Below are 27763 nucleotides of genomic sequence, written 5' to 3'. Positions count from 1 at the left end.
ACCTCCCAGGAGCTGCAGAGGGCACCAAAGTGAACACCTCTGGGTAAGTCCCTGTTCACTAAGCCACTGCTGTACCTGCTCTGAGTGCAGAGAACACTGGAGAGCTGGGCCGAGGAAGGCAGAGGGATTTGTGACGTGAGGCGGAAGAGGAAGAGGTGTTGTAGAGACAAAGTCTTGGGGAAGGGGCATGGCAGGGCACAGATGAGGGATAGCCTGTGACCCCCTGGGTGGAAGAGGAGTTCCAGAAGCTTGGCGGCCTTCACATGCCCTGCTGAGGAGACCCCAAGGGCTCTCACAAACCCTGGCTCTGTCTGGGTCCCCTTGGCTCCCGTTCCCATCAGCACTGCAGGCAGAAGGGACAGTCCTTGGGGAAGAAGCCACAGCATCATCAACCACCACGGCCTCTGGCAAAGGCTGAGCCCATGTGCAGGGAGGACCCTGAGCAAGCCTGTTTCCAATTGTGCTTCATGATCCCTCAGTGGGCTCGAGGTAGGATACGGGGGTCTCTGAATCCTGCTGGCAGCTCATGGTCCTTCATCTTCTTTTCTGGTCATAGCTGAAAGTTCCCAGAAGACACGGAAGCTCCTGGGCACAGGAACGTAGCTACAGAGCAGACAGGAGTTTCTGTGGGTGTGAGGGCAGGCTCTAGGCTCAGGTGGGAAACCCTCTTAACTGGCAAAAGAAGAACTGATGCATGTATCGTGGCAGCCAGCCCCCCAGTCCCAGCTCTGTGAGGGAGCTGTGTGGCCCTCTATCAAGGCACCCTGGTTCAGCCAGGTCATTCTCTGGAAGGCCCCAGCCTGCAGCGGCGCCCCCCCACCAGAGAAGGTGCTCCCCTCTTTAACACACAAACACATCTTTGTGCTATGAGGACTAGGAGAGCCCCTAACTCTTTTAGGCTGGAGTGGGGGCAGCAGGCAAGGGTGTGGGGAGGGCAGCAGAGGCTGAATGGCAGCTGGTCATGGCCTCAGGGGGCCGCTGGCTGGTGGGGCTGTGGGACACCCTCAGGAACAAATCATCCGAGTGCAGTCGGGGATAAAACCCACGTGGCCCCCTGCTCTGCACAGGCTGCTCCCCAGCCTGAGGCCAACAGCTCAGGGAGGACAAGGTTGGAGGGAGACTAAGGTGCCAGAGGGGCCTCACTCCAGCCCTGCCCTTCCTCCACCTGCCAGCCACTCTGCCTGAGAAGCTCCCTCCTGTCTCCCACACCCACGCAGTCACCAAGGCTCTCGACTTCCTTACCACCTTGCCCATTTGTTTGCCTCCGCCACCACAGCACAGCCTTGGCCTGGTCTCAATTCCCGCCCGAAGGCACAGTCTACATGCTCCTCCCTGACCTCCGGGCCCCCAGCCACCCCTCCCAATCCCAGCGGCCGTGGTGACCACTCCAGTGGAAAGAGGAATGGCACCCTGGCACCAAAGACCAGCTCTAAACAGGATCTCTGGCGTCAGGTGCCCCCACCTTACACTATAGCACCTGACAGGAGGTCTGGATGCTGGGGTTGGAGGGGTGGGGACGGCCATCCGCCGGGACCCCCGCCCATCTCCGCTCAGCGTGCCCACCGCTCACGGGCACAGGCTACCCCCACCCTCCCTGCCAGCCCTCCAGACCGTTGTCTGGGATGGGCCCATGCACTGTGATGGACACAGTTGTTTTCCAGCAAGGTTTCCAGAGCTGACACCGACGGGCCATAGGTCGATTTGGTCCCGGAAGGCTGCTGCAGGCAGGCCTGTGGTTTGCCCACAGGGTTTGCTTTTTGGCCCAAGGTGCTAGTGTTTATTTTTATTAATAGCTGGCTGTTTATCCTGCTTTGGACCAAGAATCCAGGTTTGCAGTTATTTATAATAACTAAAAATTACTTCTGGATCCAGCTTTGCTTGCTTTGTTTCCCACGGACATTTCACGATTTGAAACAGAGACTCTGTGTTCTGCCTGTGGGCCCCACCCAGGTTTTCCTGGCTGCCAAGAGCCTACTATGTGTCAGACCCTGTGCCCACCCTGGCATCGGCATCGCAGATCATGCTAAGGGCCCGACAACAGAGGCAGAGGCCCCGCCCATCTCAGAAACCAAACTTGACCTCCGACCCTGACAGCTCCCTGCTGGTCCCTGAGGGCTGAGGCCCCAGCCCTCCCCTGGCCCCTTTCAGAAGGGAGGCTTAGGCAGAAAAGCCTCTTGGCTATCGAGCGGCTCTTGCAAAATTGCATTTGATGAGTTAAGTGTAAATAAATGAGAACCAGATGGATTAGATTTCGGGTAAAATACACATGGGTCTTAGAGCTTTGGGGCCTGGGTTCCTCCAGACCCAGGACACTCCCTGAGCCATCAGAGGTGCTGGCATAGGCTGGGGGACGTCTCCTGGGACCTGTCTGCTTCCTGGTCTGGGCATCAGCTGGGGCCTTCTCTGGGGCGCCTGACTCTCCAGCTGGTCAGCTGTATGCAGCCCTGCTCTGACACCGAGCCCCTCAGGCTGGGCCTGCGTCCAAGCTTAGGACTGGGAAATCAGGCATGTGAGTGGGGGGCTCGGCTTTCCAGACCTTCAAGCCCACTGCTCACACCCAGACCGGAGGAGCCAGCCCACGACAGCTCCACCGACGCTGCTGGCCTTGAAGGTCTGCTCAACTCATCCCTCACCTGGGCCCCACCTTCAATCCCAGCTGCTGCCTCGTGGTCCTCCACGGCTGGGGGAGCAGCACCGACCGTGTCTAAGGACCTGGAGATACTGCTGCTTGGCTCTTGCTGCTGGCCACTCCTGCTGACGACAGTTTCCATGAGGTCTCCCGGTGACAGCTACCCCTCCAGGCCTTGCCCTGCCAAGTCACACCAGCTGGGGTACAAGATTCGTGCATGACTTGCTGTGTGACCTTGGGCAGGTCACTTAACCATTTTGGATCTTGGCCTCCTTCTTTACAAAATAGGGATAACAAGTACCTTAAGTTGTTTTGGGAATTAAATAACGCAGTAAAGCCCTCAGCACAGTGCCTGGCACACACAGACCACCAACAGAGGTCACCAACCGTTGAGCAAAGCCACTCCAAGAGTTTCAGAGAATCACAGGTGTGAACTTGCCCCAGGGATGGTAAAGTCTCTTCCAAATTGGAAAAGAGACAACAAGCTGCATCCTAACGGAGCCCTCAGCTTGGCCTCAGCCTTCCAGTCTCCAAGCAGAGCAGCTTCAGCTTCTGGAACTGCTCGCTCCTGACATAGGTTCTGGCTAGCTCACCACCCTATGACTCTTCTCTGGAGGACCCCAGCCCATCGGGCACTTCATGAGGGCCCAGAACTGGACACAGAGCCGTGTGTGTGGCCTCCTGGGGGTGTGGGACAGCCCCACTCCCTGCACATGCTACCTCTTTTATTCTACACTTAGGTTTAAAGGATTTTTTAAAAAAGATTTCTTTATTTATTTTACAGAGAAGAGCGGAGGGAAAGAAAGAATCTCAAGCAGACTCCTTGTTGAGTGTGGAGCCCGATGTGGGGTTCAATCTCATGACCCTGAGATCATGACCCGAGTCAAAACCAAGAGTCGGATGCGTAACCGGCTGAGCCACCCAGGCGCCTCTCCACTTATTCTTACTGAGATACGACTCATAGCCCATAAAATTCACCATCTTACAGGGTACATGTGTGGTTTCTAGTATGTTCACAAAGTGGTACGAACATCACCATGATCTAATTCCAGAACATTTCCATCACCCCAGAAAGAAACCCCATGCCTATAAACTGTCAATCCTAATTCTCCCCTCTGCCCGCTTCTGGCAACTACTGATCTACTTTCTGTGTCTATGGATGGGCCTGTTCTGGACATTTCCTATCAGTGGAGCCATACAGCATGTGTCCTCTGCATCTGGTTTCTCTCACATACCACGACATCCTCAAGGTTCATCCATGGTGGAGCACCTATCATCCATGTTTATGCCTGAATAATATCCTCCTGTATAGAGAGACCGCATTTTGTTTACCCATGCACGAGGCTGGTTTCCACTCTTTAGCTGCTGAGATAAATGCTGCTGTGAATGTCATGTTCAGGTTTAAATCCTCTTGGGCACATACCCAGGAGCACCATCATTGGGTCACATGATAGTTCCATGTTTAACTTTTGGAGGGGCTGTCAAACTGTTTTCCACAGTGGCTGCATCATTTCCTGTTCCCATCAGGGAACAAACACGAGGGCTCCAGAGTCTCCACACCCTTGCCAACACTTCTTGTTTCCCAGTTTTTATTTTTTTTATTTTTTATTTTTTTTATTTATTTTTCAATTTTTATTTATTTATGACAGTCACAGAGAGAGAGAGAGAGAGGCAGAGACACAGGCAGAGGGAGAAGCAGGCTCCATGCACCGGGAGCCCGACGTGGGATTCGATCCCGGGTCTCCAGGATCGCGCCCTGGGCCAAAGGCAGGCGCCAAACCGCTGCGCCACCCAGGGATCCCCTGTTTCCCAGTTTTTAAATTATAGCCATCCTGTGGGTGTGAGGTGGTACTGCATGATGGTTTTGGTTCGCATTCCCCTGACTAATGGCATTGAGCATCTTTCCATGTGCTTTTTGTCCATTGTACGTCCTTTTTGGAGCAGTGTCTATTCAGATCCTTTGCCCCCTTTTACACTGGGCCACCTGTCTCTCTGCTGTTGAGTTCTGAGAGTCCTTCATGCATCCAGATATAAGACCTTCACCAGATACATGGTTGGCAAAGACTTTTGTATTCTGTGCAGCCTACCTCCTTTAAAGCAGCCTCGGGAAGCACTGTGCCCTGATAGCTGTGTACCTGCGGGTTCTATTCCTGGGAGATGGCACCATGTCCCATGGCTTTACCTGCCACCCACCTGCCAACGCTGCCAAAACTTGTAGGCCTGCCTGCTCCACCACCCTCAGGCTCAGACATCAGTGGCTGACCGCAAGCCTATACTTAGATGTCCAAAGGCATGACAAAGCTAACACAGCCCTTGCTGAACTCCTAATTCTAATCACCCTTGAGAAGAGAACAGAACCAAGCAAAGCCTGGCCCCGCCCTCAGCCTTCTCTTGGTCAGTGGCAGCACAGTTCACAGCAGCTTTAGCAGTGATAGCTGGTATCAGCTGGGGTTCCTGTCTTCCCCACTCCCCAGATTGAATCCCTTAGCAGGTGCAGCGCCGTCAGCCCTGCCTGCAAATGCATCTCCTTGCCCCCACCCCTCAGGGGCTGGGTCCAACTCCTCTCCTCCCTGGCCTGGATTGCTGTGGTGGCATCCCCATGGGCCTCCCTCCTTCCACCCTGCTCCCGCCACCCCCACAACCACCTCTGAGACAGCCAGCTGCGCTGTTCCCCTGCCCAAAAGGCTCCAAAGGATTCCTCATTGGCTTCAGATAAAACGCAAACTGCCTTCCTTGGCCAACGAGGCCCAAGGGAACTGCTCTGTCCACACCTCCCACCAGCCTCCTCCCTGCTCAGCCAACTGCAGTGTACAGCGTCCCTGCTGCCCCTTAACCCCAGCTGTCCTGTTCCTGTTGGGAGGCCTTTGCACTTGCTGCTCCTCTGCCCAGAATGTTCTTCCTTGATCTTGGCCTGGCTGGTTCCTCCCTTACTCAGATCTCAGTGCTCATGTCACCTCCCTGAGCAGTGACCTGAAGTAGCAAGGTTGCTCTATCATTGCCCTGCCACATACCCAGCACTTCCATCCCCATCTCCCTGCTGTTTTCTCCGCTTGTTTCTCTGTCTCTCCAGAGAATCCAAAGTCCTTGAGAAGGAGGACCACGGCTGTCTTGAATGCTGCTGTGTATCTTAGTGTTTGAAATAGTGCATGAGGCACATAATCCATGTTTGTGGGCTGAGTAACTGATAGACAACTACAAAATGTGGTTGGGGATGGCAGCTCTGGCCTGGAGGCCTTGGCTCTAGGCCTGTCCCACAAGAGATGTCCTGTGTAGCCCTGAAGGGGCTGCCAGTGAGGCCCAGCACCAGGGTCCAGTCAAGGAAGGCAGCTCTGGGTGAGTGAGGAAAGTGAGTGCTGGCTTGTGGGCCCGGGAGGGCAGAGGCCATGGGCCCGTCAGGAGGGCGAATGAGGGTTGGTCAGAGAAGAGCTGTGTTCATTCATTCGCCTGCTTCAGCCCTGCCTGGGAGTGAGCCCCAGCGTAGGGGTGAGATCAACGTGGAGGAGGAGTGGATGTTCCTCAAATACTGGCAGCCTGTGAGCTTTGGTGCTCAATGAATGTGTGAAGCCACGCAGGACTCTTGGCAAGTCAGCCCAGCCCGAAGTGTCCTCCTGCTTTGTCAGGCTGTCACTGGTATGAGGACAAACATCTTCAGCTAAAGAAAAGCTGCTCTGAGTGAGCAGTGCTTTAGGAAATGGGTGGAGACAGTAGGAGTGAGGGGTTTGGAGGCAGTGGGATGCCCCCCTGAGTGATACTTCATTGACCTCCATCTAGGTCACTTCTGGCAAGACCAGCTTTTCCTTTAATCTCAAGCATGGTCAGGAGAAGAGGCTGAGGGAGATGAATAGGAGCCACGTTCCTCGGGCTCCTGCTCTGTGCCAGGCACGCTCATTCCAGTATCTCACTGAGCCGCAGCCCGAGGCAGTGGTGCTACAAAGTGGAGCTCTGAGGGGTGAGCGGCCTGCCCATGTCACAACACACTGGTGACACAGCCAGGGTGGGAACTGGGAAATTTCATCCTTCCACCCTCGGGCCTCTGACAGCACAGCTGGGAACATGATCCTGGTTGGACATCTGTGGGAGGCACCGGAATTTTTAAAAATTTCTTTTGCTGGGGATAAGAAGAGAGGACTGGGAAGAGGGAAGGGGAGGAAAACCAAACAAACAAATCATGGAACCAAAGTGAGAAGCTCTGAGAAAAGAAAGGGAGGAATGCTCTGACAGGATTCTTCATGAACATCCTCAGAAATAAAACAGGCCCCGCTGGACGTGGCTGCCTCCGTGGGTCTGTGCGTGGGGCGGGTGGAATGAGAGGGGAGACATGCCACCAAACCGAGCATGGCCTAGGAGCCCCACACGCCACCTGGCCAATGCAGCCCTTCCTGTTGGACTCTGGCCAGGTCACATGGCTTACTCCCAGCATATGGGCTCCCAGCATACGTTTCCCGGTCTCAGCACTGCCTGGAATTCTGGACTGATTCTTCCCAATTAAACTCTATACTTTCTTCCACCTTCCAAAACTGTTGAGTATAAAAGCGAGGCCTCTTCCTCCTTGCCATCAGTGGCCCCCACGTGTGTCAACGTCACTCCGAGTTCTCTGTGCATGTGGGGCCCCCAGCAGGGCCCAGGCCCCCTGGCCTCCTCCCCCGGCTCCTTAACCGGGTTTGATGAGAGCTGGCCCCTGGGTGGGCCATGCACCACAATAGGATGAGAAGTGGTTTTGTGCCAACAGAGTTGATGCACTTCAGAAAGCGGCAGAGGGGCTGTAAGAGGGCAGACGTGGAGGGGTGAGTGTGGGTACCAGGGAGCTCTGAGGAAAAGAGGGCACGGGGGGTGGCTGAAGTACTGGGAAGGCCATGAAGCTTTCCTGTGGCCAACCCCACGCTTTCCACACCACTCATGGCCATTGCCTTTCTATGGGATCTCTCCCCTCAAGAACCTATCACAGGCATCTATTTTCTTTTTTCACGTGCCAATTTTCTCCTGGTGTAAACGGGTCACTCCACAGGTGACCTTTGCACCCTTTGCCAAAAGCTGAGTTAGGGGTTTTCCAGGACTCAGTGCTGGTGCGCTTCTCACCTGCTTCTGGTCCAGATGACAGGGTACCCCCATCCCAACCCTCGGCACACTCATCTCTCTTCTGCCCACTAATAAACGTCCCCCTGAGGGACATGGGGCACCAAGGCCCTTCCCACAGTAGGGATTATGGTCTTCAGGTAGGTTCCGGGAAGGACGACCCAGCTTTTCACTCTCACCACTCCCCCTGCTAGATCCCCTCTCTCTGCTGGTTCTGCCAGCCTGGAGTGGGGCTGCACCAGCTGCTGCCTCTCCTGAAGCCTCCTTCCTCTGGCCCACGCCTTCCCCCAGAGCAGAGCCTGCGCTCAGCCACATGCATCCGTCTACTCACTCACACAGGACAGCGGACATGAGGTCAAGGTTGCCCTCAGGGACCTGCCTGGCCAGCAGGGGACAGGAGAGGAGACATCTCTGCAGACTGACCACTGACTGGGGTCGGAAGGCTGTAGGACGAAGAGAGTGTGAGGGGTGAGAAGGCTCGAGAGGCCTCTCCCTCAGCCGTGTGAGGACAATGCAGGGAAAGGCATGTCTGGTAGCGGGATAAAGGTGTGTGTGCACGTGTGCATGCATGCAGTGAGGCTGGAGCAGCTGGGGGGTGCCCAGTGGCTGTGGAAGGGGGGCTGGGGGCCAGGCTGGAGTCCAGGCTGGCCCAACATGCAGCTAACGGTGACCCTGCACACTTGCCTCTGTAGCGATGAAGCTCCAAGTCTCAGGCCTCAAGGGCACTGAGCAGACACCACCTGTTTATACGTTCCCGGCTTCTCTGCTACCTGGCCAAGACTCTCCCACCTTTAGGCTTTGCACATGCTGCTCCCTCCTTCCCTCGCCCCACTGCCACCCCGACCTGGTGACCACGCCACCACCCCCGGCAGGATGAGCTGCCCCCCGTCCCCCATGCTGTGCTGGATATGGAAATAGGACTTTTAACTCTGCGTAGTGAGCACTGGGACTCTGGTTGGTCCAAATGCAGGGTGGGAGCCAAGTCCCCTGGAAGGGCCCGGGAAGATGTGCAGGACGAACTGGGGTGCTTAGGGCAGGCAAGAGAGATAGCCAGCCCTCCAAGCTGAGGAAAGCAGGGGCGTGAGGTGCCCCAAGAGAGGCTTAATATACATGTGGAGCAAAGGCCAGGCTGGCATGACAGGGAGAGCCCAGATCGTGAGGGGCTGGCTGCCAGGCTGAGAAGGCGACTTGCCAATGGCAATAGAGGCCCCAGGAAATCCCACTCAGGGGGACCTCCATGAGAGTTTGTCCCAAATGACTGCACTGGTTTCTGACCCCTTGGTGGCCAGTGGGTGAGCTGGGGGAGGGCAAGTCAGCTTGTGGGATCATCCCCCCCCCCTTAAGGCAGCCTGTGAGGTTACTAAAGCCCCCAGACCAAGCAGCTGGGTGGCTGCCAAGGCTACCCTCTTCCCACAGACAGGCGTTCCAGCTGGGCACAAGGCGTCTCTGCCAGCCAGTCTATTTCCAGCTGCATGCGGTTGGGGTGAGATGGGTGACAGGGAGGGGTGGCGGAGCGGGTGCTACATGGGGCTGGCTGATGGCCACTATAAACAGCCAGGGCCAGGCCTGTTGGTGCTAGGGGAGTTGGGTCACTGCAACATCTGTCCAGATGCAGCCAGGCCCAACAAACATCCGGGGTGACCCTGAACACCATCAATGGCCTGGGCTGCTCCAAAATAAGTAAGCTAGTTGGCAGAGGAAGCACTGAACTAGAGACTAGAGATTCTGGGACCCTCGTATTTGTTAATTAATGCCCCCTTTTAGGCACATGGCTCATCTCTGGTTTGGGATATATATTTTGGTGGTAGGGTATTTTTAAAGTCTTCACAGGACACTTACTTTTTATTTATTTCTCAGAGTTCTGACCGAGCTCCTGGCACAGAGACTGCAAATAAGATGAAGGGAAGTGTCTGCTTGCCTGTCCCATCCTCTGCAGCAGGGTGTTTTTCTTTGCTGTTTATGGACTTGGCATGCTTTGCCCTGGGACAGGGCAAGACTTCTTCAAGCCACCAAATCAAGACAATCAACAGTGGGGCTGGCACAGGGGGAGCGAAAATGCAGCCCAGCCCTACCAACGGGAAGGGCAGCCTTGTCGGTGATGCAGACCCTGCCCTGAACATCCAACCAGAGGGAATTCAGGAAAGTAGAAGGCTGCACTGCTCCTGATGCCGACCGGGCACCCGGTGCTCTCACAAAGGCCACCTCACAGTATTTCTGTAGCCCTCTCCCTAGAGTGAGAGCAGACAGCTGGCCCCAAAATGCTAAGAAGGGAGGCAGGAGCCAAGGCTCCATGTGTTGATTTCCAAGTCCCCATCTCCCCTGGTCTGGAAGAGAGACTAGTGGGAGCCGAGCAGGGGGCTGGGGACATGGGGCGCTGCAGTCACATAGGCTTAGGACACCTCCGCAGGAGATCTCTGAGGACTGATGCTCGGCCCCCGTGGCAGGCTTGCACACCTACCACTGCCAAACCATGCTTCTCCGGATGGTCAGAATCAAACACTCTGCCCCATCCTCCAGCCACCTGCCATCCCTCCATCACACAGACGAGCCTGTGCTGGGCCTGTGGAAAGAGCAAAGTCAGGCTGGACCCTGGCCCTCCAGGAGCTCCTGAGGCAATAAGGGAGACCCCAGATGTCTAGTGACAAGCCTGGGGGCTACGGGCTCCCAGGGGAAGAGTGTGCAACTCTAGGAAGGCCTTCTGAAGGGACTGATGCCTGAGCCGAGTCCCAAGGGTCACTGAGGAGTCAGCTGAACACACATCAGTGACGAGCACGGGGAGGGGTGGTTTGGGCAGAAGGAACAGCAGGTGTAAGGATGCTGCTGAGTGGGACAGGGTGGTACGTTTAGGCGAGTGAAAGCTGTTTGGCCTGCTGGAGATCTAGCTCTCTGTGTCTGGCAGAGACTCCAAGGACCCGGCAAAGGGCTCGGCCCTGCGTCATGCCACTGACTCATCAAATCACAAGACACTCAGGGAAGAAGGGCTCTGACAGCACAACCACCAGGCTTGGGGTTCCCAACAGCTCTCTTGTACCCCAAGGGCCCTGCAGGGATGCGGTGGGCAGGAGCAGCGGGCGGAGGGTGCTCCTCCGAAGAAACTCTCATTTCCTGCCAGCCCTGCCTCCCATTTCAGCCACAGCAGCACAACCACTGCAGGGTTCTGCTTGAAGTTAAGTGTTCTGCTGTTAGTAATCTGAAAACCATAGTTGCATCCCATCCCCCCATCTCACATATGATGAGGAAACTGAGGCACAGAGAGGCAGAGAGTTTTCTAAGGTCCCCAGACAAGCGCATGGTCCAAAGGGCAGGACCTGGTGCACTGCTCCTCTACCCCAGCACCACCGGTACCTTTTGCAGTCCCACACCCCTCCCTGTCCCTATCCTGTGCTGGCTGCCTGTGGGAGGCCACCCTGAAAACTCCACTGGGTCCCAATCAATCTCCCTTCCCACCGCCCACCCCAGGATCTCCCTGGTCCCTCAGTGATCTGGGGAAAGCAGGAAGCCCCCATAAAGACGCACAAGCATCTAGTGATTTTCTTTTTCTCAGGCCAACCAGATGCACAGTTGTAAGAAGCATAATGGGACGGAGAAGCGGGCCAATCCCTCCACCCAGCTGTGTGCACAATGCCTGGAGGTGGGAGGGGGGGGCGGGGCTCAGGTAAAGAGAGCAGGAAAAAAACCTCTGGAGTTTACCTTAGAAAACACTTGTGTTTATGGAGTGAGTATACGACTGTCCGAAGCGGTTTAGTCTTACAGTGAAATGGTTGGCATTTTTTTCCCAGCAAGAAACGCATCTGAGCTGTTGGAAGTATAAAGACAAATAAACAGAGGCAGCTAGAGCCTTCATTAGGGGTTTGAGGGAGCAACACATTGTCTCCAGCTGTCTTCCAGGATGAGAGGGGGTGCCTTCAAAAGGGCCCAGGCAGTGTGACCCTTTCATCCTACCAGGGACAGCCCAGCCCACTGTCCCGAGCCACTGGCACCCGCGGTGACTTCCCCTATGTGTGCAGCTAGGTCCCTCGGCCCCCTCAGAATCCCCTGAGCTCCTCTCCTTCTCCTCTTGAGCCTCTGCTTGGCAGCCTGCAGTGTCATCTGTGCATCCATGTACTCATCTGACCCCAATGGATAGGGAAAAGAGGCGACATGTATCCAAGGTCACAAAATGATCATGGGGCAGAGCTGGGCTTAGAAACCCTCATGCCACATGACCCCGTGTCACCAGCGCCACAATCTGTGCAAGAAGGGGAGAGCTTTCTGACCCCAAGAGGGCGGTAAGTGGTGGCTCATTTGGCAGGAGCACCATGTGGAATGTGAGGGGCATCCCCAAGGGGATTCACGCACAGCCCAGGCCCCAGGCCCAACTCCTGCATCTTTGCCAGCTCAGAAAGTACATCTATTGTCTTTACAATGTACTTTGACTTTCCATACTAGGAATGAGTGAAAATTAGGTAAGTCACATCTGTTGAGCCCTTGGTATGTGCTTTACAAAGCTCGTCTCATTCCGTGTCTGCAACGCCCCTGTCAGATAAGCACTGTGATTAGCCCTATGTTACAGATGAGGATGCAGAGGCCCAGAGAAGTGAAGGTACTTGCTCAAGGTCACACACAAGTAAGTAAGCGACAGACCCAGGATTCACAGCTAGGCAGGCTGATTCCCTGTCCTTCAGGGCTGGGACTGTGTCCTAATTGTGAGCTCAGGGCAGGTGCTCGTGAAAACTTTATGAAATGAATGAATGTCGAGAGCTCCAGCTTCATTGCCATCTAGAAGTTCCAGACTCTCATGCTCCCCTCACCCCCCAGACCTGACAACTCTTCTTTCATTGAACCCATCAGCAATTTGGGTGGACTATGCTTTCAAAATATATTCTGAATTCAACCACTTCTCATCATCTCCGCCACTGGCACCCTGGACTGAGAGCCACCATCATCTCTGACCCAGACCACCACAGTGGTCTCTGCCTCTTTCTACCACATTCTCTACTTAGCAGACAGAAAGCAAATCCTTTTAAGTTAAAATGTCAATCAGATTACATCAATTCCTACTCAAAATTTCCCATGGCTCTAGCTAATTTAGATACATTTCCAAGTCCCTTGTAGAACCTGTAAGGCCCTGTGTACCTCCTGACCTCATCTCCAGTCCTCCTCCCTCACACCCGGGCCTTCAGGCACACTGACCTGCTCCCAAACTCACCTACCATGTCCCCACCTGGCTGGTCCTCTCCCTTCTGCCTGGAGGGAAGATTCTTCCTATTATTTTCTAATGGCGGCTTCCTGGCCCCCGTGTCCCCCTCTGCTCGAATGTGGGTGAACCTTTGTAACCATTTTGATGTTAGACAGTAAAACTTCCATGGATGTAGCCACCATGCCGCAAGGAAGCCCATACCCACCCGTGCGGAAAGACCACTTGTGGAGGCCACCCCAAGTGTCCTGGCCAACAGCCAACATCAACCACCAGACATCAGCAAAGAAGCCTCTAGGTGATTCCAGCCTGGCCATCAAGTCACCACAGCCTTTGCGTCTTCCCACTGAGGCCCCCCCACATGATGGAGCAGGTGGAGATGAGCCGTCCCTGCCATGCCCCATCTGAACTCCTGACCCATAGAAGCCAAAAGCAGACTAAAATAGTCATTTGTGCACTGAGTGCAGGATGGTTATTTGTGCAGCACTAGTAACTAGACCACTATCCCATCCAGTGCACCAACCTTCTGGTGGATGATCATTTTCCATCACGTTGTTATATTCTTTTTCACTGGAGATGCCCTGGCTGAACTTACCTTCCTGAGTTACATGTTGGCATGTTTACAGTCTGCGTAAGTTCACATGTGTGCGTGCATTGTGGCTTTTGCTCACCACTCCCGGGTTTCTTCAGCACTTGAAACCACATCTGGCACACGGCTGGTGCTCTGCACAATTTTTTGGAATAAACAAATGGGTAACCACAAGGCAGAAGGCTTTGGTGTTGCTGCTATCACAGCCTTCGACCTATCCTTATAGCGGTGAATATTTCTGCCTTTCTTATGTTCCTAGGAGTCCTAGCAGAGATGCCCCTCGATCTTTGCCAGGAGGCCCACACGGCAGTTCGAAGGCCCAGGTGATGAGGCACTTTTACAGATTTGCTTATTTTTTCATTTTGCAAAAATGTATCGTATGCCTATGATATGCTAGACATCGCACCAGGCTCCGAGGAGGAAGACGACGGGATAAAGAAAACAACTTCTGCTTTCAGGGGAAGAAGAAAGCTACAGGAGTGGTGCATACGACCTGCTCACAGATGACTTCAGGGCAAAGGCAGGTGAGTGACAGGAAGGACCCTACTGGGTCCTCACTGGGGGAGGGGTCACAAGGGCACAGCTGGGAACAGCAAGGTTGTGCAGAAGGATTCCATGAGTTTAAGGAAGGCTGGACCAGAAGGTAGGAGTTGACACAGGTGAGAGGCGAGGGGGGAAAGGCTGACGGAGCCCTGCGGAGATGCCTCATGAGCCAGTGAGCAGACACACTGGGAGCCACGAGAGAAAGTTCTGAAAGAACAGGAGTAAGACCATGTTCTGAGAGAGAAATTCAAGGGTGACACAAAGCTCATCCACAGGCAGCAGGCTCCTGCCTTGGCAAGGGGAGGCAGTACAGGCTTTGGGGTGGAGGTGCCCTTGGGGTGAACTCTCTGGAGCCGGGGGCTCCCTCCTGCCCCCTGGCGTGTCACCCACCTGCCTGGCTTGGCAGATGCTAGGATTTCTGGATGTCCTCCATGACTCCCCCAACTCACCAGGGGTGCATCCCTAAGACCCCAGGGAAGGAAGCCAGCCCGTCCCTGAACCTGGCCAGCCTCCTGGAGCTGGTGATATTCCAGGCACCGTGTGGCAGGGGAGGATCAGTGATTTACAGGCTTGAGCTCGCAAATGGTCCCAGCTCTGCCACTTACTGGGTGGCCTTGCTGGTGTGCTCTGAGCCTTGGTTTCCTCATTCATAAAAAGGTGCCACCAATGGCTTCTGCCGCTGGATGCTGCAAGGACCAAGAGAACGTGAACATAGCATCTTAGACAACTCCTGGCATGGGGCAGAGCCTCCAGCACAGTTCCCTGGTCTTGCCCAAGTACAACTGCCTGCCTAGCACAAGGCCAGGCACACATAGTAGGTGCTCAATGAGCACTGCCAGGAAGGAAGTACTCTGATTAATAAAATAACTTTTTTGCGGGACCTGGCTACAGACGACTTCTCTTCATCAGGGAAGAAAAGTGCTGAGAAGCTAGTTCAAAATTCAAACTGTGAGCAACTTGAGAAACATATTTTGCAGTAAGTCAAGGTAAAGATTGGGGTCGAAGAAAACATCTGGCTAAGTGAACTAATGGCTTTAGCGAAAAGGACCCTTGCTTTGTGGAGACGGGAAAAAATTATCCACTGCTGGTTTTAATTTAAGATGAAAAAAATCTTATTCTATTAGCTTAAATATTGCTCTTATGTCCAATTGCATGGAGTTTGGAATAATATTTTTCAAACAGAACTACTGCTATTTCAAGTAATTACAATGCTAAAAGCAGTCATTTGGGGTTGAGCAAGGATCGCATCATGGTTTCAATTCCCTCTGGTGTCATTTTCTGTTATATTTGAGAAATTCCTCAATAAAGATGTCAAATAGAGAGAGGGTTTTGCTCCCCAGAGGCCAGATTTGGCCACCCTCCCAGGCAAGCCATCTCCACAAGAAAATAACGTTTGCTCAAAAGAAAAGGTTCAACTGTGAAAACTCAGGCAAGAAAGTAACCCTGAAGCCGTCAGCCTCATTTCTGCTAATTAACTCAGAATGCTTTTTGTACTCTGTTGATCAGGGTTTAGGCCAGCCATCATCCCAGACAAATTCAGTAGTGGCTGAGAGAGGAATGTTACAGCCAGACAAGACTCCTGACCCGTACTCCTGACCTGGTACTCCTGGAGACCAAAAAACAGGGGATGGAAATGGGCTTCACTGTCCCTGATGGGTGATGGGCTGTGAGTGGGGCTCCCAATAACAGACCAGAAATGGTCAAGACTGTGCAAAGCAGCCAAGAACAGAGAACCTTCCAACAACTCTGTCAGTCTCCATGGCCATTGAGCACTCACCGGGGGCAGGCTCTGTGCTGGAAGCTTCACTGGGAAGCACGAACACAATTCCCACTGAGATCAAGCAGGTAATTAAATACCCAAAGTTGCTGATTGTGAGCAATAGGGCGTGGTGAGGATTGCAGCAAACAGGAAGTACATCCCGAAGAGGCCAGCTGCAGCACAGCTCCTGTCAGTTGCCCTAGTACCACACTGAGACGTGGGCAAGAGATGCCCCTGCCCTGGGGCCACATGCTTTGTTGGGTGTGTGTGGGGGTCCCTGCTCCACCCCTGGGGCTGTAGCCTTCCCCATGGAGTAAGGAGTCCATAGTGGATCACATACCTGCCCTTCTAAACCACATGCTGGACATTTAAGACCCTTAAAACTCCCTGTCCAAATGGCCCCAAGTCTGTTCCCAGAGGGACAGAGGACACTTAGAATCAAGCAGTGGAGAAAGGAAAGGTGGCTTGGGAGCAAATGGCCAGAGCCTGGACATTCAAGTTAGGCTGTCTTCAGGTTCCCTTTGGTGTAGGCTGAAGTCAACCATGAGGAGAAGGGGTGGAAGCAGGCACTGCCTACACTAGTGCTTTCTGACACAAAACTCCAAGGAATCCTAGATCCTAAATTCCAGTCTCGCCTTCCAGGTCATTAGGAAGGAGTATTTGATGAGGCAGGAGGGACTGAATATGTTCTAGCTTTGAAGCTTTATACCTATTTAGCCATGTGGCATCCAGGCCTCCATCTGCACTCCTGCCCAAGCCCCACAACATCAGGGACCAGGTAGAACAATGCTGCAAATACTGATTTTTATGTGCCATCCCTTGATTTTTTAATCAATTAATCAATCAATTATGTATTTATTTATTAGGTTTTATTTTAATCACCTGGTACTCATCACAACAAATGTACTCCTTATTCCCTGTCATCTACTTCTCCCACCACCCCACCCACCTGCCCTCTGGTAACCATCAGTGTGTTTTCTATAGTTAAAAGAGTCTGGGGCAGCCCGGGTGGCTCAGCAGTTTACCACCACCTTCGGCCCGGGGTGTAATCCTGGAGACCTCGGATCGAGTCCCAGGTCGGGCTCCCTGCATGGAGCCTTCTTCTCCCTCTGCCTATGTCTCTGCCTCTGTCTGTGTGTCTCTCATGAATGAATAAATAAATAAAATATTTTTTAAAAAGTCTGTTGCTTGATTTGTGTCTCTTTTTTCCTTGCTTGTTTGTTTTGTTTCTTAAGCTTCACGTATGAGTGAAATCATATGGCATTTGTCTTTCTCTGACTGGCTTATTTCACGTAGCATCATACTCTCTAGCTCCATCTGATTCATGCAAATGGCAAGACTCCATTCTTATTAATGACAGAGTAATATTCCGTTGCATAGATATACCACATCTTCTTTATCCATTCATCAATTGATAGCCACTTGGGTTGCTTCCATCTCTTGGCTGTTGTAAACAATGCTTCTAGAAACATGGAGGTACCATAAACATTAGTGTTTTCATATTCTTTGGGTAAATACCCAGTAGTATGATTGTTGGATGGTAGGGTAGTTCTATTTTTAACGTTTTGAGGAACCTCCATACTGTTTTCCAGAGTGGCTATACCAGTTTGCATTCCCGATAGTGCAAGAAGGTTCCTCTTTGTCCAATCCTCGCCAATACCTGTTGTTTCTTGGTGTTGCTGGTTTTGGCTATTCTGAGAGGTGTGAGGTGATATCTCACTGTGATTTTGATTTGCATTTTCCTGATGATGAGTAATGTTGAGCATCTCTTCATGTGTCTGTTGGCCATCTGGATGTCTTCTTTGGAAAAAATGTCTATTCATGCCTTCTGCCCATTTTTAAACTGGATTATTTGTTGTTTGGGTGTTGAGTTGTATCAGTTGTTTTTTTAAAGATTTTATTTATTCATGAGAGACAGAGAGAGAGGCAGAGACATAGGCAGAGGGAGAAGGAGCCTCCTCAAGGGGAGCCCATTGTGGGACTCAATCCCGGGATGCCAAGACCACGCCCTGAGCTGGAGGCAGATGCTTAACCACTGAGCCACCCAGGTGTCCCATATCAGTTCTTTATATATTTTGGATACTAACCCTTTATCAGACCTGTTATTTGCAAATATCTTCTCTCATTCCATAGGATGCCTTTTAGTTTTGTTTCCTTCATTGTGCAGAAGCTTTTTATTTTGATGTAGTCCCAACAGTTTATTTTTGCTTTTGTTTCCTTGCCTGCAGGGACCTATCTAGAAAAAGTTGCTAAGGTTGATGTCAGAGACACTACTGCTTGTCCTCTTTTCTAGAATTTTTATGATTTCAGGTCTCACATTTAGGTCTTTAAACCACTTTGAATTTATCTTTTGTCTACAATGTAAGAAAGTGGTCCAGTTCCATTTTTTTTTTTTTTGCACACTGCTGTCCAATTTTCCAAGCACCATCTGTGGAAGACACAGTCTTTTACCCATTGGATATTCTCTCCTGTTTCCCCACTGAGGATGATGTTAGCTGTGGGTTTTTCATGTACGGCCTTTATTATGTTGAAATATGTCCCCTCTAAATCCTTGTTGAGGGATTTTATCATGAATGGATGTTGTCCTTCAACAAATGCTTTTTCTGTGTCTACTGAAGTGAATATGGTTCATACTCTCTTATTGATGTATCATGTTGATTGATTTGTGAATAGTGAATCACTCTGGTATCCTGGGAATAAATCCCACTTGATCATGGTGAATGATCTTTAAAAATGTATTGTTGGATTTGGTTTGCTAGTATTTTGATGAGGATTTTTGCATCTTCGTTCATCAGAGATATTGGCCTGTAGTTCTCTTTTTTGGTAGCGTCTGAATCTGGTTTTGGTATTAGTGTAATACTGGTCTCATAGAATGAATTTTAAAGTTTTTATTCCTCTTCTATTTTTTTTTTTGAAATAGTTTGAGAAGAACAGGCATCAGTTCTTTAAAAGTGTGGTAGAATTTGCCTGAGAAGCCCTCTGGTTCTGGACTTTTGTTTGTTGGCAGTTTTTTGATTACTGATTCAGTTTCATTGCCGGTAATGGCACATTTTCTATTTCTGTCTGTTCACATTTTCTATTTCTTCCTGCTTCAGTTTTGGTAATTTATAGGTTTCTGGGAATTTATCCATTTCTTCCAAGTTATCCAATTTGTTCGCATATAAGTTTTCATAATATTCTTATAACTGTTTGTATTCTGTGGCATGTGTTATTATTTCTCCTCTCTCATTTGTGATTCCAATTACTTGGATCCTTTCTCTTTTTTTCTTGGTAAGTCCGGCTAAAGGTTTATCAATTTTATTATCTTTTCAAAGAACCAGCTTCTGGCTTCAATGACTTATTCTATTGTGTTTTTTTAGTTTCTATTTCATTTATTTCTGCTCCAATCTTTATTATTCCCTTTCTTTTGCTGGTTTGGGTTTTGTATGTTGTCCTTATTCTAGCTCCTTTAGATGTAAAGTTAGGTTGTTTATATGAGATTTTTCTTGCTTGAGGGAGGCGTGTAGTGCTATAAACCTCCCTCTTAGAACTGCTTTGGCTGTATCTCAGAGTTTTTGAACCATTGTGTTTTCATTTTGTTTCCAGGTACTTTTTAATTTTTTCTTTTATTTTCTGGTTGACCCATTCATTGTGTAGTGGCATTTATTTATTTATTCATGAGAAACACACACACACACAGAGAAAGAGGCAGAGACACAGGCGGAGGGAGAAGCAGGCTCCACACAGGGAGCCCGATGTGGGACTCGATCCCAGGTCTCCAGGATCACGCCCTGGGCTGAAGGCGGTGCTAGACCACTGAGCAACCTGGGCTGCCCCTCAGATATTTTTCTTGTGGTTGATTTCTAGTTTCATAGTATTGTGGTCAGAAAAGGTGCGTGGTATGACTTTGATCTTTTAGAATTTGTTGAGGCTTGGGATCCCTGGGTGGCGCAGTGGTTTGGCACCTGCCTTTGGCCCACGGCGCAATCCTGGAGACCCGGGATCGAATCCCACGTCGGGCTCCTGGTGCATGGAGCCTGCTTCTCCCTCTGCCTATGTCTCTGCCTCTCTCTCTCTCTCTCTGTGACTATCATAAATAAATAAAAATTAAAAAAAAAAGAATTTGTTGAGGCTTGTTCTGTGAGCCAGTATATGATCTATTCTGTGACATCTCTTGAATTTTTAAAGAAGATTTTATTTATTTATTCATGAGAAACACAAAGAGAGAGACAGGGAGAGAGAGTGAGGCAGAGACACAGGCAGAGAGAGAAGCAGGCTCCCTGCAGGTAGCCCAAAGTTGGACTTGATCCCAGGACCCCAGAATCACAACCTGAGCCAAAGGTAGATGCTCAGGACGCCTGAGTGGCTCAGCAGTTGGGCGCCTGCCTTCGGCTCAGGTTGTGATCCCAGGATCTGGGATGGAGTCTCGCATCGGGCTCCCTGCAAGGAGCCTGCTTCTCCCTCTGCCTATGTCTCTGCCTCTCTCTCTCATGAATAAATAGATAAATCTTAAAAAAAAAAAAAAAGGTGGATGTTCAATCACTGAGCCATCCAGGTGCGCTACTCCTTGATTTTTAAATGTTGATAAATCAATCCATGAGGAGGAGGATAATAGTGATGATTACAAAAACACTGGGAGGATAAACCAAACGTGTTTGCAGGCTGAATAAGGACTGCAGGCTGCCTCCCTGAAATCTCCGCAACAGGGTGACAGTATCCATCTGGAACCTGCACAAAATGTGACATCTGGACGTGCAGCTTTCTGTACTTGCTTTGTTACTTAATCATCATAGTGACCCTTCAAGATAGGAATTACTGACCCATGTTGTAGTTAGGGGAATGAGGCTTGGAGGGTTTGAGGAACTGGTCCCAAACCATCAACTCATGAGTGGTGGTGCCAGAACTAGAGCCTAAATCTTCAACCTCCAAGCCCAGCTTCCTCTTCTGGTTTTCCGTGTTTTTGCCAACATTTATCCCAACGCTGTACCAGGCGCTTTAACTCTCACTGCACGCTATGGAGGAAGGATGTGAGGCTCTGGGAGGTCACGTGGTCAGTGTGGGACAGAGCTGGTTGGAACCAAGGTCTGACTTCTTTAGAGCTAGAGTTTTGTCTTGAGAAGGAAAAAGCCCAAACAAAAACAAGTCTGTCGAGAAGGTTCTGCCCTTAGCTAAAAGCAGAGGAGCAACAGAGAAAGCCTTTTCTCGGTTGCCATATGTGTGAGTTAGAGCCGTATGAAATTGCAATCTGTGCTTGGAGGTGGGGGTGGGGATAGTCCTACCCAGTTCTTTATATCAATCAGCGCCAAAAGAATCTGTTGTAAAAATAACAATAAACCCACCCAGACTCTGCCATTTGTCGGGAGACATTGGGTGTACCTGCCATTGTCTAGAACAAGGGTAATTATGAACAGGTAGTTCTGCATAGGTAAGAGTGCTATGACCAGAAGGGGAGCTCAGACACAATCCAGGGAGTGAAGATGGCTGGCTCTGGCCTCCACTGGCCCACCCCAATGCATTTCTTTCTGAAAGTTGGTGAGCAGGATTGGATGTTCATGACATTTTGGGTGCTCGGTGCTAGGTACTCTGCTGGATGCTCAACAGCCATGATCTCATTCAATCCTCACAAACAGGGACTATGAATTCCATTTTACAGGTGAGAAAACAGGCATAGAGGTGAAGTGACTGACCAAAGGGCACACAGCTGGTACTGGCAGGGCCAGGACCTAAGCCCAGAACTGGCAGTTCCTGAGGCCTGTCATCTGGGATCCTGGGTACTACTGCCTGTTGTCTCATGGGGATGGATATCAGCTCTGCCTTCACAAACTAATCAGTTACTGAAGTGAACTCTTGCTGTCTTCTGAAAAAGTGACAACTGGTAAAACTCCAGGCTTATGCCCTGGGGGATTAAAGGAGATAACGCTTGGACGATACTTCACTTGGTGTCTGGCACAATAACTGTCCTACAGCACAGCCTAATCAAATGCCCTGGCCACCTCTGCAGCCTCCTGCTACTCCTGCCACCCGTCCTGAGCCCAGGCCCTGGGAGCCCCCCGCAGCTCTGTGCACAGGCTGTGCTCTTGTCCCGGCCAGGGGTTCTGCAACCTCTGCAGAACCTGCTCAGTGCTACCTCCTCTCTGAAGCCCCTCAAAGAGCCACCCCACTTTCAGCCCCGCCCTCACCCGGTGCAGGGGTGGCTCTTCACAGGCCCCTCGGGGCTCCCACAGCCGGCTGCCCAGACTTCCATTTCAGCACTTATTTTGGGTGTAATTATATGTTCACAGGTCTGTTTCCCATAACAAGCCTGTCTGAGATCCAACATGCACTAAACAAAAACAGGCAGGGAAACCTAAAGCTAATATGCCACTGGGAGGAAAAGTTCCAGGGTGCCTGGGACGCTGCACTTCCCGTGCCATGCACCCACAGGCCAGCTGGCACAAGGGAAGGTCTGCCAAGCTCTTTCGTAGATGTACTGCACCAAAAGCCATACAAACAACCCGATGACCCTCTGACCCAGTAGGTCCACTTCTGGGAAGAATTGTTACAGGAAACAATTAGGAAAATAAGAAAAAATACACTTATGCCCAGAATCACTTCTGGGTTCTGACAGTAGAAACAGAATAAGCAAACAATCTAAATGACCAGCCACAAAAGGGAGGCTGAGTGACCCAGAGTAACAGTAATGCTTGTTTGTTGATTATTTGCACCTGCTAAATGCCAGTCACTTCGCTCCACCCTGTCATTTTGTCCTCGCACACAACCTGGGGAAGTAGGCAGCACAATTATCCCTGTGAGGAAGCAGGCTCAGAGGTGCTGACAGTAGTGACAGCCACTAGTAGGGGGAGCTCTGTGCCAGGCACCCCTCTCAGCAGCAGGACACTGACTCAGTACTGCTCACAAGAGGCCATGACCAAGCTGCTCGTCATAACCCCCCTTTACCAATGGGAGACTGAGACCCAGATACATTAATAACATATCCACAGCCACATTCCTGTTGAGTATGTGGTCTTATCTCCTTGGCTCTAGCTGTTGTGCCCTGTGTCACTCAGCAGCCAGCCGCAGAGGGCCTAGGGGACAGGCACATCTGCTTTGAGACTCTGTGCTCTGTGCCATGAGACGGACCTCCTGCTGCAGACTGCAAACCAGCTCTGTTATGAATTATGACCCTCCAAAGATGCTGAAGTCCTAAAGATCAGTCTCTCTGAACTTAATAGCCTCTGTTGGGGATGGGGTCTTTGCAGAGGAGGTCAGATAAAATCTGACCATGTCCTTAGAGAAGGGGGAGATTTGGACATAGGGATAGATGTGCACAGAGCAAAGGCAATGCAAAAGCATAAGGAGAGCATGATCTACAAGCATAGACTGCCTGAAGCTACCAGAAGCCAGGCAAGAGGCCTGGCGCAGATTCTCCCTGGAAGCCCTCCGAAGGAACCAACTCTGCTGACAGCCTGACTTCAGACATCTGGCCTCCAGCCTGTGAGAGAACAAATTTCTGTTGTTTAGGCCACTCAGTTTGTCACATCTTTATAGCAGCTCCAGCTCATTAGTTACTTATCACATTATGAGACAGCTGGCAAAATGGTGATAACAGGGGATGGGGGGGTGTCACTGGAGGTCATGTGATGGGAAAGGGACCACTGATTGCCATTACAGGGAATGACACTGGGCTGCAGGGAGGGCTGCCTCGAGGAGACACACCAGCATGACAATGCTGCCTTCCAATTTCTCTCCCTCTTCTCCTGCATTTTCCCAATTTGACCCAGCAAGCTTGCATTACTCTTCTAAATTTCATCCAACTGGCTTAAATCTACGTATTTGCACCATGAGAATCTGGAGGTACGGTGGGGGCAGGGATCCCTGTGATGGGCTGCACTGTGTTCCCCAGATCCGTATGTTGAAGCCCTAACCCCTAGGACCTCAGAACGTGATTATCTGGAGACAGGATAGGGTCTTTAAAGTGGTGACTGGGTTACAAATAGGTTGTCAGGATGGGCCCCACTCTAGTAAGACTGGTGTCCTTATAAGAAGAGATTAGGATGCATACAGAGGCAGAGAGAAAGAGCAAGAAACCAGTTGCATGTACGCAGAGAGAGAGGACCACGTGAACACACAGCAAGAAGGTGGCCATCTGCAAGCCAAGGAGAGAGGCCTCAAAAAAAAAACAAATTTATCAACATCCTGACCTCTACTTCTAGACCCCAGAACCCCCAGAACCAGAAGAAAAGAAGTTCCTGTTGTTTAAGCCGACCAGACCCGTGCTATTTTGTTCTGGCGGCCCCAGGAAAGGAATACAAGGAACCAGAGGAGGGCGAGCCTCCCCCCAGCCCCCAGCCCCCAGCACTGTAGGCTGGGGCTGAGGAACAGGCAGGGCATGCCTTAGTGGGCAGGGTGTGGCGCCGCCGTGTCACTCACCCAGGCAGTTGTGTCCATCGTGGGCCAACATGAAGCCGTCAAAACAGGTACACCGGTAGTTCCCTGGGATGTTGATGCACTCATGCACACAGCCCCCGTTGTAGTAGTCGTTCTCACATTCGTCGATGTCTGCAAAACAAGGGCCAGGAGAGGGGTCAGAGGAAGGGCCTCGGAGTCCCCCCCACCCCCACCCCACTGAAGCCACCAGGGCATGACTGGTTCTGGGATGACTCAATAGGTATTCTCGAAAGTCCTCGCTGGGGGCTGGGGACCCAAAGACCACAGAGATGAAGATCCTGGCCCTGCAATAAAGACCGGCCGCTTCCTTACAGGGCAGTGCAGGGTGCATTCCCACGGTGAAGCAGGCAAAATTCACACCCAGCTCTCCCTCCTTCAAGAGCCTCTCGACAATAGCAGCACGCGGGGACCCCCCCCCCCCCCCCCGGCCCTGCACTGGCTCTCTTCAGCCTCCCAGAGATGGAGAGCTCATTGCTTGTGAAGTGGGGAGTACTGAATAACATGAATTGTGGGGCAGCCCCGGTGGCTCAGTGGTTTAGTGCTGCCTTTGGCCCAGGGCCTGATCCTGGAGACCCGGGATGGAGTCCCACGTCCGGCCCCCTGCAGGGAGCCTGCTTCTCCCTCTGCCTGTATCTCTCTCTCTGTGTCTTTCATGATTAAATAAATTAAATCTTAAAAAAAATAATAAAGTGAATTCTGCACACCACCCCAAAAAAAAAAAGTAACCTCTGCAATGAGTGCCAAGTCCATAAACTCCACGCAGTTTCCTTCCACAGCAGCGCCCAAAGCCTGAATTTCTACTGCTTCAGATTCCTCGTTATAACAAAGGCCTCTGTCTCATAAACAATGACCAACAGCCTTTGTAAAGGTCACCCTTTCTGCTGTTCTAAGTTTTTTTTTTTTTCCAACATTCCCCATCGGGGGTCGGAGGGCTATGGGTTCTGGAGTGCCCGAGAGATTTGAGAGCCCTCGGAGCGTCCCCGGAAGGCGCCTAGTTAACACCCAGCGAGCAGCTTGTCCACGCAGGTCCCACGGGCCGCGCCGTCCGTCATTCCCTCTTCACGCCCCACGGGAACTCCGGGAGCTGCGCACCGTCATCCTTCTGCCGAAGGAAGCGGGGAACCGGGGGCGCGCCAGGCCCCAGCCCACGGTCCCGCACCGGCGGACGGCGGACGTGGAGCGAGCGGGCTTCGAACCAGCCGGCCCGCCTTGGGGGCTCCGGGGGCTCCAGGGCCGCCGCCATGTCCGGGAGCAGCGAGCAGCAGGCGCCAGGGCCCGGCGGGACCCACCAGCATCGCCTGGAGGGTTCGGTAACCTCCTCCTCGCACTTGCTCCCTCCATCCGCACCGGCTCCAACCTCCACGGACAACCCAGGGACGCGGGAAGGGGCAGCAACCGGAAGTGCTCCACAGCGGAACCGGAAGTACTCTACTCAGGGGGAACAGGAAGTGTCTGCGCTAAGCACAACCGGAAGTGCCTCGCAGGATGAATGGCTCCCTCCCTTCCCGCGTGTAGAAGGCTGGGCCGGGCGAGGCGAGGGGACTGAGGGCCAGCCTGGCGACTCCCCGACAGGCGCGAGGGGCTGGCCCACAGAGCGACACCCAGCTCCGCGCACTCTCCATGCTGGTGCGCAGGGGACGAAGGCCACGGGGCCAGTTAGAGTTCGCAGGTGGGCATGCCCATCGGAAGACTCGCTCGCTCGGGAGGTAGTGAGCTCCCTAACTCCGGAGGTGACCAAGCGCTGCCTGGACATCTGCCCGCCAGGGACACTTGCAGCAGCAGAGGGGATAACTGCGGTGGAAATAGCAGCACGGAGATGCCGGAAAACAGAGCCCGGGCGGCGCCGTCCACTGCGTGTGCCCACCCATCCAGCCGAGGCCCGAATCGCCAAAGGTGCGAGACACAGAAGCTTCCACCTAACCTGCCTGCCGTGGCCACCAGCCTCAGTCGGGACGCCGGCTCGGTCCCGCCGAGTCACTTCAATTGTCTTTAATCATGATACTTCATACACTTAGACGTTGAAGGAGGATATACGATTTTACGTTTGGAGGGGCACAGCGGTTTCTAAAGACTGGGATATTGATTACTTCTCATTCTCTGCAGCCCTGACCTTTTTGCGGAAGCCCCAGGGAACTCAATCTGACCACCTTTCTCCCGGAATCTCCCAGACACTCCAGAGGCAACATGGCCCTACTTTCATCCGTTAGCCTGCCCTTCCCTAGGGTTCCTCGCCCCTGTGAATATTGTTATCCTGATCCCTCCCGAAAGACATTGAATCCGCTACCAAAGCATGGTTTTTTCTACGCGCTTAACACGGTGACAGCCTGCCCATTGGTCCCCCGTTCCACCAGCTACTCAGCGTGGGCCTAATCTCTCATCTGATCTGAGTCAGCAGCCCCCAGACCGTTCCCTTCCTCCATTCCTTCGTTCCTTCGTATGAACAGGTGGATCAGGAGAAGATGGCCTGGACCCCAGTACTGGGGGTGGAGCCTGGTCAGTCTAACCCAAACAGCATATGTAGCAGCAGCTCTTGTTTCTGGGGCCGGCATATAACTTAGGCTGGATCAGTGAGATTGAGGGGACATACTTTTACTCCATGCTTGGGTAAAAGAATTCTCTCTCTCTCTCTCTATCTCTCTCTCTCAACTTGTATCTTAGAAGGAATTATGCAAATACAGGAACACCAGCTCATTTAATTTTCACAGCAACCCTCTGGAGTGGGCATTTTAACTTCATTTTATGGTTGAGCAAACTAAAGTGCAGAGAGGAGAGGTAATTGCTCAATGTCACATAGTAAACGGCAGGGCAAGGATCAGAACAGAGGTTTTTTAGTCTGAAAAACCTGTGTCCTTTCTAATAAGTTAGAATGCCCATGACATGCCAGGCATTGGCAAATTACTCCATACACATTATTACACCCTTGGCACGTCTACACTGTGGCTGAGAAAGTATTATCTAATCATCCAAACACTCATTTATCCATTCATCCTTCCATTTGTCTGTTCATGCTAAAATCTATTCATCTAAATATCCAGTCAGCTAATCATCCTTCTCGTCATCCAATCACCTATTATTCACCCTTTCATTTATCCAGCCAAATATCTACCCATGTATCCAAATATGCATATATCCATCTAAATATTCAGCTAGGCCCCCGTCCTTTTATTCATTTAAACATTGAAACATCCATCCATCCATCCTATATCCATTCACTCATCCACCATCCACATGTCTACCCACTACTGATACACTCACTCATCTATACACACACACACTCCACACACCTGTACCCACTCATCCATCTATCCAGCCATTCACTCATCCATCCATTTATATATATATTCATCCACCCATCAACTTCTTCAAATATTATCCCTCTAAACAGCTTATAAAATACATACAATAAGATTTTTAAAAAGATGTTAGGAAGAAGAAAAAGAAATGAGGGTTGAAGGATAAGAGAAAGCTGGTGAAAGTATACAAATAAATTTGGTAATTCCAGTACGATTTCAAAAAAGCCAGCCACAAATATGGCTCCTAGATTTCCAGAAACCAAAGCAAAGAAGGAAACACAGAGTCACCACATCC

General features: G+C 51.5%; 1 protein-coding gene across 4 annotated transcripts in view; it reads right to left on the bottom strand.

Annotated features, from left to right (window-relative positions):
- SCUBE1 (signal peptide, CUB domain and EGF like domain containing 1) overlaps nucleotides 1-27763 on the bottom strand; it is a 140231-nt gene that overhangs the window by 94230 nt on the left and 18238 nt on the right. For 2 of the 4 annotated variants that reach the window (XM_038550290.1, XM_038550291.1), the window contains exon 3: nucleotides 24158-24286. In XM_038550290.1, coding sequence (XP_038406218.1) covers nucleotides 24158-24286 — 129 coding nt within the window. Of the gene's footprint in view, nucleotides 1-24157; nucleotides 24287-24901; nucleotides 25214-25464; nucleotides 25582-27763 lie in introns of those variants that run through there. The other 2 variants (XM_038550292.1, XM_038550293.1) reach the window with 2 other exon arrangements.

Source organism: Canis lupus, chromosome 10, assembly GCF_011100685.1.
Source record: "Canis lupus familiaris isolate Mischka breed German Shepherd chromosome 10, alternate assembly UU_Cfam_GSD_1.0, whole genome shotgun sequence".
Classification (NCBI taxonomy): Eukaryota; Metazoa; Chordata; class Mammalia; order Carnivora; family Canidae; genus Canis; species Canis lupus.
Note: the sequence above shows the minus strand (reverse complement) of the source record. Positions and strands in the feature narration are given on the sequence as shown.